Raw genomic sequence first — 12025 nt, forward strand, 5'->3', positions numbered from 1 at the left:
ACGTGCAAGCAACAATCATTCATATAGCTATCCACATAAACAAAGCATGAGTTGACAGCGAACCAATGCTGCTGGTAGGGTTGTAAACCACGAAAGGAGGGAGACCAACTACCCTCAGAGTCCAAGATAATGCAAAATGCCCACTAGGAAGGATCAGAAAAGTTTGGTGATGAGAGTGTTTGATTATCTGCAAGACCTTTCTTAACAGATGTCCAACATAAATGCTCCATACAGAGGGGACCGAAGAGTCTCATGGAGCGCAGTCCCGCATTCATGTTAAGGATAGTACTCCACCATTTAGAAAGAGTTTAGGAAGTTAAAGATGAGCCTCGAGAAAATTCATAAAGAGTACTTTTTTTTAGATAAAACCACTTATTACATCTGCAAAACATGAAAACCTATAAAGCAGCTGCTGTAAAGTCAATACCTATGCAGATGGCTGAAAAAGCGTCAACCAAACTTAGTTCTCTTATGGTAGAAGACCTAATCAGAAAAATAGGTATTTGAAAATATCTCAGTTTTTGATCCCCAAGAAGTTCCGTCTACAGACATGAACCCTGACTTAAAAACAAAAAATTCATGGCCTGGAATCAATGGAGACAGAGAAGTTGATGTTGGGGTTGGGAGAATTACAGAAACTACTACAAAAGCAAAATTCCCGCCGTTCAGTGGATGTAATTAAAGCAATCCAGGAGCTCAAATGTCTGAGACATCGTTTGCATCTAAGTGCCTTTAAGCAATTTGGATCCCTTCTGCAAACATGGACTGAGAAAGATTTCTTTCCTGCTATAGCACTGTGTTAACAGATAAGAGAACAAATGTAAAAGATGACAACTTGATCACAATAGCAATATTTCATTTGAAATTACAGACATTCAAAAGTAATTTCTCTCTATGTAAGCTAGGTACATGTATACGCGAAGGATAAATATGTAAAATAGGTTAATTCAGTCAATACTCCATGTACATTATTGCTTTAATTATTCCCGATCAGTAATATCCTAAATTTAGGGCAATGGGTGGGCCACTGGAAGGATGGCTCTCAATCAACATAAATTACTTTGCCGTTAAAATAACACCGATTTCAGGGCAAAATAACATCGCTTTTGTAGAAAAATAACACCACTTTTGGCTATAAAATAACCCCACCTTTTGCATGTCCCTATTAATTACTCGCCAAAATCCTGTGTTTCCTGGGACATAGGCAACCTAGCAAAAAAATAAAGCATTGATCGTTTTTCCGCATTCATTTTATTATCGTTTCGTTATTAGGGAAAAACAAATTCCCCTAGTGGAGTTCCAAAAAAGGAGGGTAGTCTTAGAGTCGTGTTCGTCTTAGATTTGAGCTAATACGGTGTATGAAATTGTTTTTCGATTTATTATGTTCTATAAACAATTTTCATAAAATATTTTCCGTTAAATAAGAAAGAATCAATTTATTATATTCTATAAACAATTTAAATAAAATATTTTCCGGTAAATAAGAAAGATTGGGGTGGGGGAAATTCGGCTACTGTGCAGTAATAACAACGTGCGCAAAAAAAAATCTCTCGGTGAGGAATTAAAAAAGGACCTCAGGTGTCCGGACGGAAGAAGGTCCGAAGGGTATTCGGCGTCCAGGCAAGAGCGCGGTTGGGCTGGTCCTTTTGACGGCCCTGAATTTTGCAAACGATAGATCACGTCATAACAGATATCACTTTTCATTGCGGCGTTAACATTCACGGCGTTTGTCGCGTACGTTAATTTTCTGTTCATATACGGCCAGTGATTTTCTTATTGTTGGCTTATTAACGGACTGTGAATTTAGCGAAATTGAGACCGTGAAAACCTGAAAAAAAACCGTGAAAAATCTGAAAAATAACCGTGAAAACCTGGAAAAAGCCGTGAATTTCATTATTCAAGTAGAGTGGGAACCCTGGGCTTAGATGAAGTACACAACAAAGATATTGGGCGAAAGTGAGAGAGTTCAGTGGGATTGTGGTTTTTTTTGATAGGTTTGATTACAGCCGTTTTCCAGCTGATGGGAAAGGATGAATAGTTTAGGGAACAATTGTAAATACAGGCGGTCCTCGACTTTCGTACACTCGACTTTCGTACAATTCGCACTTTCGTACATTCAAAATTGACACCTTTTACTCGACTTTCGTACGCTAAATTCGGACTTTCGGACGCTGGTCTGTAATTTTTTTAAAATTCCCGCTATGTTTATTGCGCATCCCAACATTCAATTGTTTCAAATTGCAGTATTGGCAGTACATGCGAACAATATGAACGTATATAATGAAGGGAATTGTTGGTAATTGACTCTGATCTAGGTGATTTATTTGGGAGAGAGACTGCCTGCTATAGGCTCCTTTATCAAGAGAGGAGGAAAGCCTTCATTGAAGATATTTTTCAAAAGAAGTTGACTAGACATCATCGAATAGCTTTCAATAAAACTAGTAAGACCTTCTTTCTAATTGTGTTTTTTCGTTTGAGTGCTGTTTAATTCATGTAAACCTTCAGCAACGATATTGCACGACATATCACCCGAATTCCGTTTGTCTTTTGTCTTTTTTGAATAACATGCGGAATATACGCGATCACGAATGTCACCTGCCAAACATCGAATTTTGGTGTAAAAATTAAAAGGTATCCAGAGTGCGGGTTCAACGAATACATTTTTTTATGCTACTTGATATGTCCTTTTATTTATAGTGGACGTAATAAGTGGAATGTCAACTTAAACGCCAAGAGGAAGTTTCACTCGATAGCCAACGGAGTTCTTGTTTTTTAAACTTATATTTGCATTTTCTGCGTATTTTCGAAATAAATTATATGATTTGAGGAGTTTTATTAATATATTATTAAAATTAAGTCAATTGAAATGAATTCCGTGAAAAAAAAGGTTTTAGTACGTAAATTCCGCTCTTTATGAACGTAACCCCTAATTAGTATGGAAGTCAATGGTTCGACTTTCGTACAATTCGACTTTCGTACAAGTTTTCGGGAACGCATTGTGTACGAAAGTCGGGGACCGCCTGTATCTAATATCACTGGGGAAACTACTGGCAGAATATTTTTTAGCGTTTTGTTGTCTAAACCATCTATTCTGGCTGAATTTGATTTGATGCAACAAAAATAATTCAACATGAGTTCAGGAGTAAAATAAGGAAAATAGAAGAGGTTATCACCGAACTCCTGATTATCTCTTGGGTTAGTATAGTTGGAAAGAAGGGGGCGTGGACCTGCCCTAACAGGCTGGAGGAGCTGGTGTTAAGTGAGTCAAGAAAATATGCGTTTAACTCTACTTAGCTGCTTCACAAAATAAAATATATTTGCGACCGGTTTCGATACAGCGTATCATCATCTGGCCAGATATTTTATTTTAAATATAATTTAAATAAATATATTTTATTTTGTGAAACAGCTAAGTCTTTTCATAACCTTTGTGCATCATGAAGGAGTTTCACCATGTTACGCCAACCACCATCGCATTTATTTGCGTTTAACTCCTCAGTAGAAAAATTCCGTTTTTCATTTTCTTTTCGAGTCTTAACTAGCCCTAGCCGTCGAATCTCATTCCAGATTGACCTTGAATCCCATTTTCTGGAAAAGCATTGATTATAATACTCGCTCTTCATTTTTTTCGTAAGACCTAGGGTCGCATTCCTCAGGCTTTTATACTGATGGTAAAGTTCTTCTGTTTTATTTCTTTTAAATTTACGCCTCGCTTTGTCCCTTCTTTTCATCAAGTCCTTGATATCAGGAGTCACCCACGGAATAAGATTTCTCTTTGGCAGTGTCTTTCTTAAAGGGGCAAGCTTTTCTAGTAGTTTATGCACATTGGATATGAATATGCTCAATTTGCAATCAACTGTGTGGACAGACAGAAAATTGGCCCTAGAAAGACCATCAAAATCCTCTTGAAACTTCGTCAAATCGAAATTTCTGAAATCACGTGAGAATATAGCATTGGTTTTACTTTTAGGAATATTAAATCTAAATTTAACATATATCAAGTCATGATTTGAAAGAAATGGAATAGAGTATTGACCATAATCAATAACTTTAAATAGGTCATCGACAATAAATAAATCTAATAAAGTGCTTGTGGAGGGGAGGTGATGGGTAGGTTGCAGCGGTACAATCGACATATTGCAACGGTAACAAATGTCATTAATACATTTGCTATCGTGCGTGACTTTAAGCAAGTCAGAGTTGAAGTCACCGCACACAATTACATTTTTATAATGAGGTAGTACACTATACAACGTTGACTCAAAGTCGTCATTAAGATAACCAACTTTAGGAGGTCTATAGACAACTGCCACTACAGCTTTTCCAAATTTATAAGATAATTCTACAAACAGGAATTCAGGTTAAAAATTTTCACTGCAGCTAGATAGCACCTTACAACTAAAGTGATTTCTTACAAATAAACATACACCACCACCGGTTCTGGGGCCGTATTCTGTATTTCGTCGGTACCGCACCGGTCGGTTTCCCTTCCCAGCCCACCGACGGCACATCATTCCGTACCGACGACGGCTAATTCAGCGATTCAGTATGGTCGTCGGTATCAAACCAGTCGGTACGGTTCCCCCTCCTTCTCAAACAGGGAAAATCCGAATACATATATCCGAAGTTAGAAGTCATCTAACGTGTCTCCACCAATGAAAGAAGGGTAAAAACAAGTGAAGACTCATTGGCACAGTTTGTTGTCGTCATTCTCAATCTTTTTATTTGCGGAAATTAAGACTTATTGCTAGATTAAGATAATCGATATTGGATAAGTTGTTAACAATGCTTATATAATGTATGGTAGTAATGCTGTACCTACAGAATCGAAGGAAACAATATTACAACATCACAATATAGTTTGTATGTGATGGAGATTGTTGTTGCTGGAATGAATTATTGAAACTATCCTTGAGATCGTAGTTTCTTTTAAATATTGGTTCCGTATATTGATATTTATTCATGATTTGGTAATATAGTTGTCATAAAGTAAGTTCCGTCTAAATGTTATCAACGGAAGGTGATGCCATTGGCACCGTAGCAGACGAAAATAACATACCATGGAACGTGAATGTAGGATTCAAAAGCAAATGTAAATGTCATATTAGAGGAACAAGTTAGGAAATTGTTATAAAAATATGGAGCTGGGTGTAATTAACAGAAGTGTAATGACGAGGAAGTAAAGAAATTGTGATTGGGTGAAATACATATGTTTAAGTTGCGCATTCCAAGTGAGAGAAAATGATAATATTGCGGCAAACCTCATACTTATTAACAAATATCTTCTTTTGTCGTCAAGGGAATCAATTGCTGACGATAAAATGAATGGCTGTTACAAATGAAAGAAACTGATAGCGTTGTGGCAAACTTCATACTTAAAAGATCTTATTTCTATGCCGAGAGAAACGCCAAATGATGATTGAGTGAAATAATAGTCGCCTATTCAGAGTGAGATAAAGTGATAACATTGCGGCAAAACTCATTTTTAATCAAAAATGTCTTTTTTATGTCAAAGGAGCAAATAAATGATGATAGAGAGAAATAAAGCCTATTACAAGCGAGTGAAAGTGGTAACATAAATGAGAGAAGTCATTATATGTTAGCAAACCTCATGTTTATTAACCAATATCTTATATTTCTGTCAAGGTAATCAATATAGATGATGGCACAGTGAATTATAGAGGCGTATTCGAAGGGGCAGAAAAAGATAACATTGCAGAAAACCTCATTATTTACTCGGTGATGAGGTAAAAACAATATAAAACGTACAATACGCACCGGGGAGTTCATGAAACCCACTAGTCGGTGGCCGTACCGACACCTTTTTGCTGTCGGTACGTCTACCGACGATCTTCCGTCCTCACGTCGGTGCCGCACCGATCGGGTGCGTACAGAATCGCACCTCAGCTTGCTGGGAGTCGGTGTGACGTCGCACCCGACGAATCGGTGCCGCACCGATCGGTTTGGAGTTATAGAATACGGCCCCTGACTGAACGATCATTTCGTATCAATGATAAATGGTCCAAGTTCACCTATTCATTCGGGATTGACGGTTTTAGCCAGGTTTCAAATACTGCAATAACATGATAATTGCTGCATGAAAAATAACTTCGGAATTCGTCAATATGAGCTGATAAAGATTGAGCGTTGGCATGGCAAATATTCAAGGTCGAGCTTAAAAGACCTTCACGTGAGAAGCCTCTTGGACCCATAGATTTTTGTCATTGGAAGACCGTGAGATCATGCTCAGTGCGCAAAAGGTGTCTATCACTCCCATCGTATTGCCAAGCGAATATTTTTCCACCTCTTACCCATAAATATTTTAGCTTACGATCCCTTTTTAACTCTCTTGCCCTCGCATACAGCTTGCGATCTACTAGGCTAAGACATTCATTCACGTAAATGATATTGGTATGTGAATCACTCCAGCCAATGTCTTTTGTAGAGAAATTACATTTTTCTTGGCGAGCCTCTAGCAATTCACGCACTAGATTGCACTTCAAGAAGCAAACTCTGATAGGAGGGGGTCTATTGTTAGTGTTAGAGCGGGCTTTAAGTCGATAAATATAGTCAATATCACAGGCTTCGAGTTTGACCCCAAGGCCCAATCCAACTTGGCAGACTAGAGCTCCCAACACTTTACCAGGCTTGGTCGGAATGCCGTGGATTTCCACAACATTCCTAAGAGAATCCTGCTCCAGGAAGTTGAGCTGCGCTTCAAGGTCGTTTACTCTTTTTGACAGGTTATGGTTTTCAGCTACAAGACTATCAATTTTAGAACAGTTGCTCGTTAGGGATTCGTTTGAGAGGGCTTTGTGTGATCGGTGATCAGACACTCCCAAGCCCCTATAGCTTTTTGCATTTCACTTATTTCACTTTTTATAGCTTTTGAAAACTCACATTGGTCGTTCTGAATCGCCTTTACACGTTCCAGCAACTCCTTAAGAATGGAACTGGAACTCTCGGGTTGATCTCCACTGAGATGTCCAATGCTTAAGGTTTTGATCGGTGTCCTCGGGTGGAGAAGATCATCGCCATGCAGGTTGCGCAGTTCCACGTAAGATTTGTGTCCTCAAGAATCTGCAAATCAGCCTCACTGAGCGCAACGCAGGCAATATGAAACACTCCCTCACACATGCCACAGTTCACACTTTTTTGGGTTCTTTTGGTGGCTAAACCACATTGAGAACAAGTGGGCATTATGATACCACTTCAGTCCCGCTCCCTTATTCAGTAGACAGCTCAAGGCAGAGAGGCAAGGCCAAGCAAGCGCAACACGTCCAATCACCACAAGAGCACACACAATGGGGGTCAAAGGTCATAGAGTTAAACGTCGGGCCATCATGACAGCCAACGTGTTGAAACATAGGGGTTTTAAAGGGTGCCGAAGTCGGTTAGGCAGATCATATCAAAGTTTAATGGTGCAGAAGCTTCAAGAAGAGAGCATGTAAATCGAAACAATTTCTGCAATTGGCCTAACTTGAAGAATGGATTTTCGTGTTCTATTTTAGCACAAATACGTAAAAAATGTGTAAGGGTATACATTATACAGGGGTACAAATAGAACCTCAGTTCGATCATCCACAACGGTCCGCCATTGCTATTTTTCTTGTTTTCTCCCAGGGAGAAAATTAGTCGGCGGGTCCTGGGCGGATGACTCCGAAGCACCAGTCCAGGGTGCGTCAAGTTTCTCCAATCGTGTTACAGACTTGAGTTGGGAGAAACATTTTCTCCAGGAGAAACCCGTTCTCCGTTACTGGGGGAATGTTTTCTTCACTACCGGGGGAAACGAGTTACAGACTTAGGGCTGGATGAAACGGTTGCTTCACAAGTCTATTTTCTCCCAACTCGGGAGAAAACTAAGTTACAGATGTAGGCCCCTGGGGAATGAGCCCTGAGTTCATAATTACCGAACATTTCATGTTTTCTAAACCAAGTATTTTCAAATACATAGCGCCATGTATTTACCATAGGCTTTTTGTCAGGACCACAATTTCCCTAAGTATTATTAAAAATTTCATTATATCCTGCTTTGTATAATCAGGAGCTGACTTTATGTATTAGCTATAGAATTTTATGTTTCCTCGATGCTCTTTTTTAAAAAATTTTGTTTGGACATCTCTTGACAGCTTTTGAGGTCTGAGGAAATGAATTTTTTTTTTTTGGAATTTGAATTTGGGAAAATTGTTACCACCCTGTAATATATGATTTTACACTTTCCCGGTGAACAACTTTAAAAAAATCTTCTCGGGATACCGCACGAGTTAGATTATTTAAGAGCGCCGACGTTTCGGGTACCGACTCGCTACCCATTCTCACGGCTACTGATAGAAAATTCGAAAAGACCGTTGAAGCCCAGCATTAGGAGGAGCCCGGATTGGTCGAGATCCGATTGTTGTCGCGGAAGACCGTGGACCAACGTAGACTTAGCTCTGGCAAGCATAACTCTTTTAAGGGTTCTATTCCAAGAGCTGCTGATCGAAAATCCGGTGTCTCTGTTTAGTTTCTTATTTTCAAGTTTTATTTCAATCGCCTCTTTGGTTAAACGATCCCAGAAATGATCCGATCGCCATAAAACTCTGGTGTCATCCCACCGTATTTTGTGGTCCTCATCCAAGCTATGCTCGACTATGGCTGATTTTTCCGGTTGACCAAGTCGGAAATGCCTTTGATGTTCTCTGAGACGAGTAGATATTGTTCGCCCAGTCTCACCCACGTAGACATTACCACACTCACAGGGGATTTTATAAACTCCAGGAGTCATAAGGCCAATTGGATCTTTTACACAGACGAGGCGATCTCTTAAACTCGTCATAGGGCGATGGGTGGTTTCGATATTATACCTCCTCAAAACCCTAGACATTTTGCCCGATATCGTGGAAATATAGGGTAAAAAGGCCCTGGCTGTTGGTTTAGGTTGGTCTTCCTTCATAACCGAGCTCTTTGCAGTTGCGGAGGATTTTCTGAAGGCCAAAGTGATCTGCCGCTCTCCGTACCCATTCTGGCGGAAGGTATTCTTGAGATAGTCCAATTCCGAAGGAAGACTCTCCGCGTCGGAAATTGTTCTCGCACGATGTATTAGGGTGGAAAGAACTGCTTCACATTGGGAAGGATGATGGTGACTATGGCCATTGAGGTACAGATCCGTAAGCGTGGGTTTTCGAAAGACACTATGACTCAGTTTGCCATTATCTTTCCTATGGACGAGGACATCAAGAAAGGCAATCTTATTATTCCGCTCTAACTCCATAGTGAACTTGATGTTCGGGTGTTGGTCGTTCATATGGTCCAAAAAATTGTGAAGAGCGTCCACTCCATGAGGCCATATGATGAAGGTGTCATCAACATATCTGAGGAAGCATTTAGGGCTCAACGGAGCAGATGAAAGGGCTCTCTCTTCAAAATCTTGCATATAAAAATTGGCAATGGCTGGTGACAAAGGGGATCCCATTGCAACTCCATCTGCCATTTCGTAGAAACTACCGTTGTATTTAAAAAAGGTATGTAAGCGTATGATGGAATAACGTTACCATCCCACTGTCAAATTTCTCCTCCAGAAGTTTGAACGTATCAGCTAAGGGTACCCGGGTAAACAAGGAAATCACATCCAAGCTGACCATGATGTCCATCTTCTCCAAAGTAAGGTTTTCCAAGATCCCCACAAATTGCGAAGAGTTTTTAATGTGGTGTTCACAAACACCTACAAACGGAGACAAAATACCGGTAAGATATTTAGCCAAATTATACGTGGGAGATCCAATAGCACTCACAATAGGTCTTAAAGGAACACCTTCCTTGTGTATTTTCGGTAGTCCATACAATCTGGGAGGTGCCGGAGCATGAGGATAAATACTTTTGGTCACTTCTTCAGAAATGCCAGACTTTTTAATTAAAGTTATGGTCTTCCTCGTAATTGAGTCCGTGGGATCACCATTCAACTTTCGGTACGCCCGATCTTTAAGGATATCTCCAATTTTTTGCTGATATTCCGAAGTTTTCATAAGAACAGTGGCGTTCCCTTTATCCACAGGTAAAACCGTAATCAATTTGTTTTCACGCAAAGTACGAAGCGCGAAAAGCTCTTCTCTCGAGATGTTTGGCTTAGGAACGACAGCCTTCTTCAAAATAGTAGAAACTTCGTCTCTCACCTCCTCCGCCAATTCCTTGGGAAGCTTCCGCACAGCTTGTTCCACTCCACCAATAAATTCCACAAAAGGAATGGATCTAGGAGGAATCTCGCCAACTCCCTTCCGTATTTCGTCAATTAACTGTGTTTCACCACATTTTGTCATCATCAACTAATCATGCATTCTAAAATAAAGAAAAAAATTGACGCTATTAAATACTGTAAACTGTAAGATGCTATAAAATTGCAAGTGCAATTTACACCTATTTTACCTCTATCCATGATAAATAAGTACCTTCTAAATTATATATAATCATCAGAGTCGCTTGGAGAAGCATGTTTGATACACTGGGGAAAACAATGATTTAGAAACAATGATAAATAAACTCAACTACACTTTCCAATGTGTGCTCAAAATGTGAAGTAATACCGCCTCAGGAAATTTTTGGTGTGTTAGCTGGTTTTAATTGAATTGTTATTATTATAGACTATGTAAAATATTTTATTGTTTTATTTTAATGAAAATACATAGATGCACATTATGACGTAGCTTTCAAGTGATTTGAAGCAAGAATAAATATGTATAATTAACACCAACATACATTGCATTCATCAATCCTGGGCTTATGCACATCTGCCTATGGTCTTGGTAAGGATGTTTGGGTGATTGAACTCATGTGTCTCTGATTGAACTTTTTATTCATTGGTCTAATGAAATTAAATCTCATGAATCTTAATCTCGATATGTAATTATTTTCAGTGAGGTGAATGGTGCTAAGACTGCTAAGAAATGCATAGCCGAAGGACTTCAATATGCAGGAAAGCAAGTGGTTGAACTTAGTGCCATTGAAGAAAATTCTCAAGAGAGTGCCTCTGGTAGTAGTGGTGCAAACAGTGCTGCAACCTTACCTTCCCTAGCAAGTGATTTGCAAAATCCTGGTGGCTACTCTTCTCGAACAATGGCTGGTGCAGGGGCGGTGATGGCTGAAGCTTCAAGGCCTCAGGTGTCACGTATTCCTTGTTTTGTTAATCACCGGACCAAATCGAGGAATGATTGTGATCCATCTCTTGACGATACAAGTGCAGTTGTCAATGGCACCGCTCAGAATGAAACTTTCCGAACTGACTCTAGTTCTCAGGCCGTGGACGACATTTGCGCGAAAATGAAAGGAATGAATATCGCCCTTGATCCCTTTGAGGCGAGCCAAATTCAGCAATTCCTTGATCAATTGCCTGTACCTGTGTCAAGCAGAATTGGCTTTTATTGTGTTCCTCAAAAGCTTCCTGTAATTAAGACAAACTCCGATTTTAACCTAAGAAAGGAAGCACGAGATGGAGGACATTTATTGAAAACCCTGAAAGTCATAGGTCAGGGATCTTACGCTAAGATATACAAAGGATATAGTGCCAAGTGGAAAAAGATGGTTGCTCTCAAGGTTCAAAAGCCAGCTTGTCCATGGGAATTTTACATAAGTAATGAAATAAACAGTCGAGTAACAGATCACTTGATGGTTAGTTTTGGGTAGTATTTTAATGCTAAATCTAACCAAATCTCCATTGACAGAGAGTGGAAGCTTTTATTCATGCTTATAGGCAATTTCATATTCTTAGAATCTATGTATTTTATCGCATCCTTTTTTTTTTCAGAAAAATTCCTTCATGAATGTTAAGGAAGCATCTATCTTTAATGATGGGAGTGTTTTGATTTCTGATTACATGGAGCATGGAACGTTGCTGGATATCATCAACTTATTCAAGGTATTTCAATTCATTTGGTATTTCAATTTCATAATTAAAATCGGGTTTACTTGCTTCTGAATGACGATTTTTATCATCGCTTGTGGAATAGCACAAAATAATCACTCCCGCCTAAGTTTACATGGTTTTATTTATGTCGTG

General features: G+C 39.3%; 1 protein-coding gene across 2 annotated transcripts in view; it reads left to right on the forward strand.

Moving 5' to 3' along the window:
- Window positions 1-12025, forward strand: part of LOC124162375 — a 50597-nt gene that overhangs the window by 20591 nt on the left and 17981 nt on the right. For both annotated transcript variants that reach the window (XM_046538888.1, XM_046538889.1), the window contains 2 exons: window positions 10887-11637; window positions 11774-11884. In XM_046538888.1, coding sequence (XP_046394844.1) covers window positions 10887-11637; window positions 11774-11884 — 862 coding nt within the window. The remainder of the gene's footprint in view (window positions 1-10886; window positions 11638-11773; window positions 11885-12025) is intronic.

The sequence above is a fragment of the Ischnura elegans genome, chromosome 7, assembly GCF_921293095.1.
Source record: "Ischnura elegans chromosome 7, ioIscEleg1.1, whole genome shotgun sequence".
Classification (NCBI taxonomy): domain Eukaryota; kingdom Metazoa; phylum Arthropoda; class Insecta; order Odonata; family Coenagrionidae; genus Ischnura; species Ischnura elegans.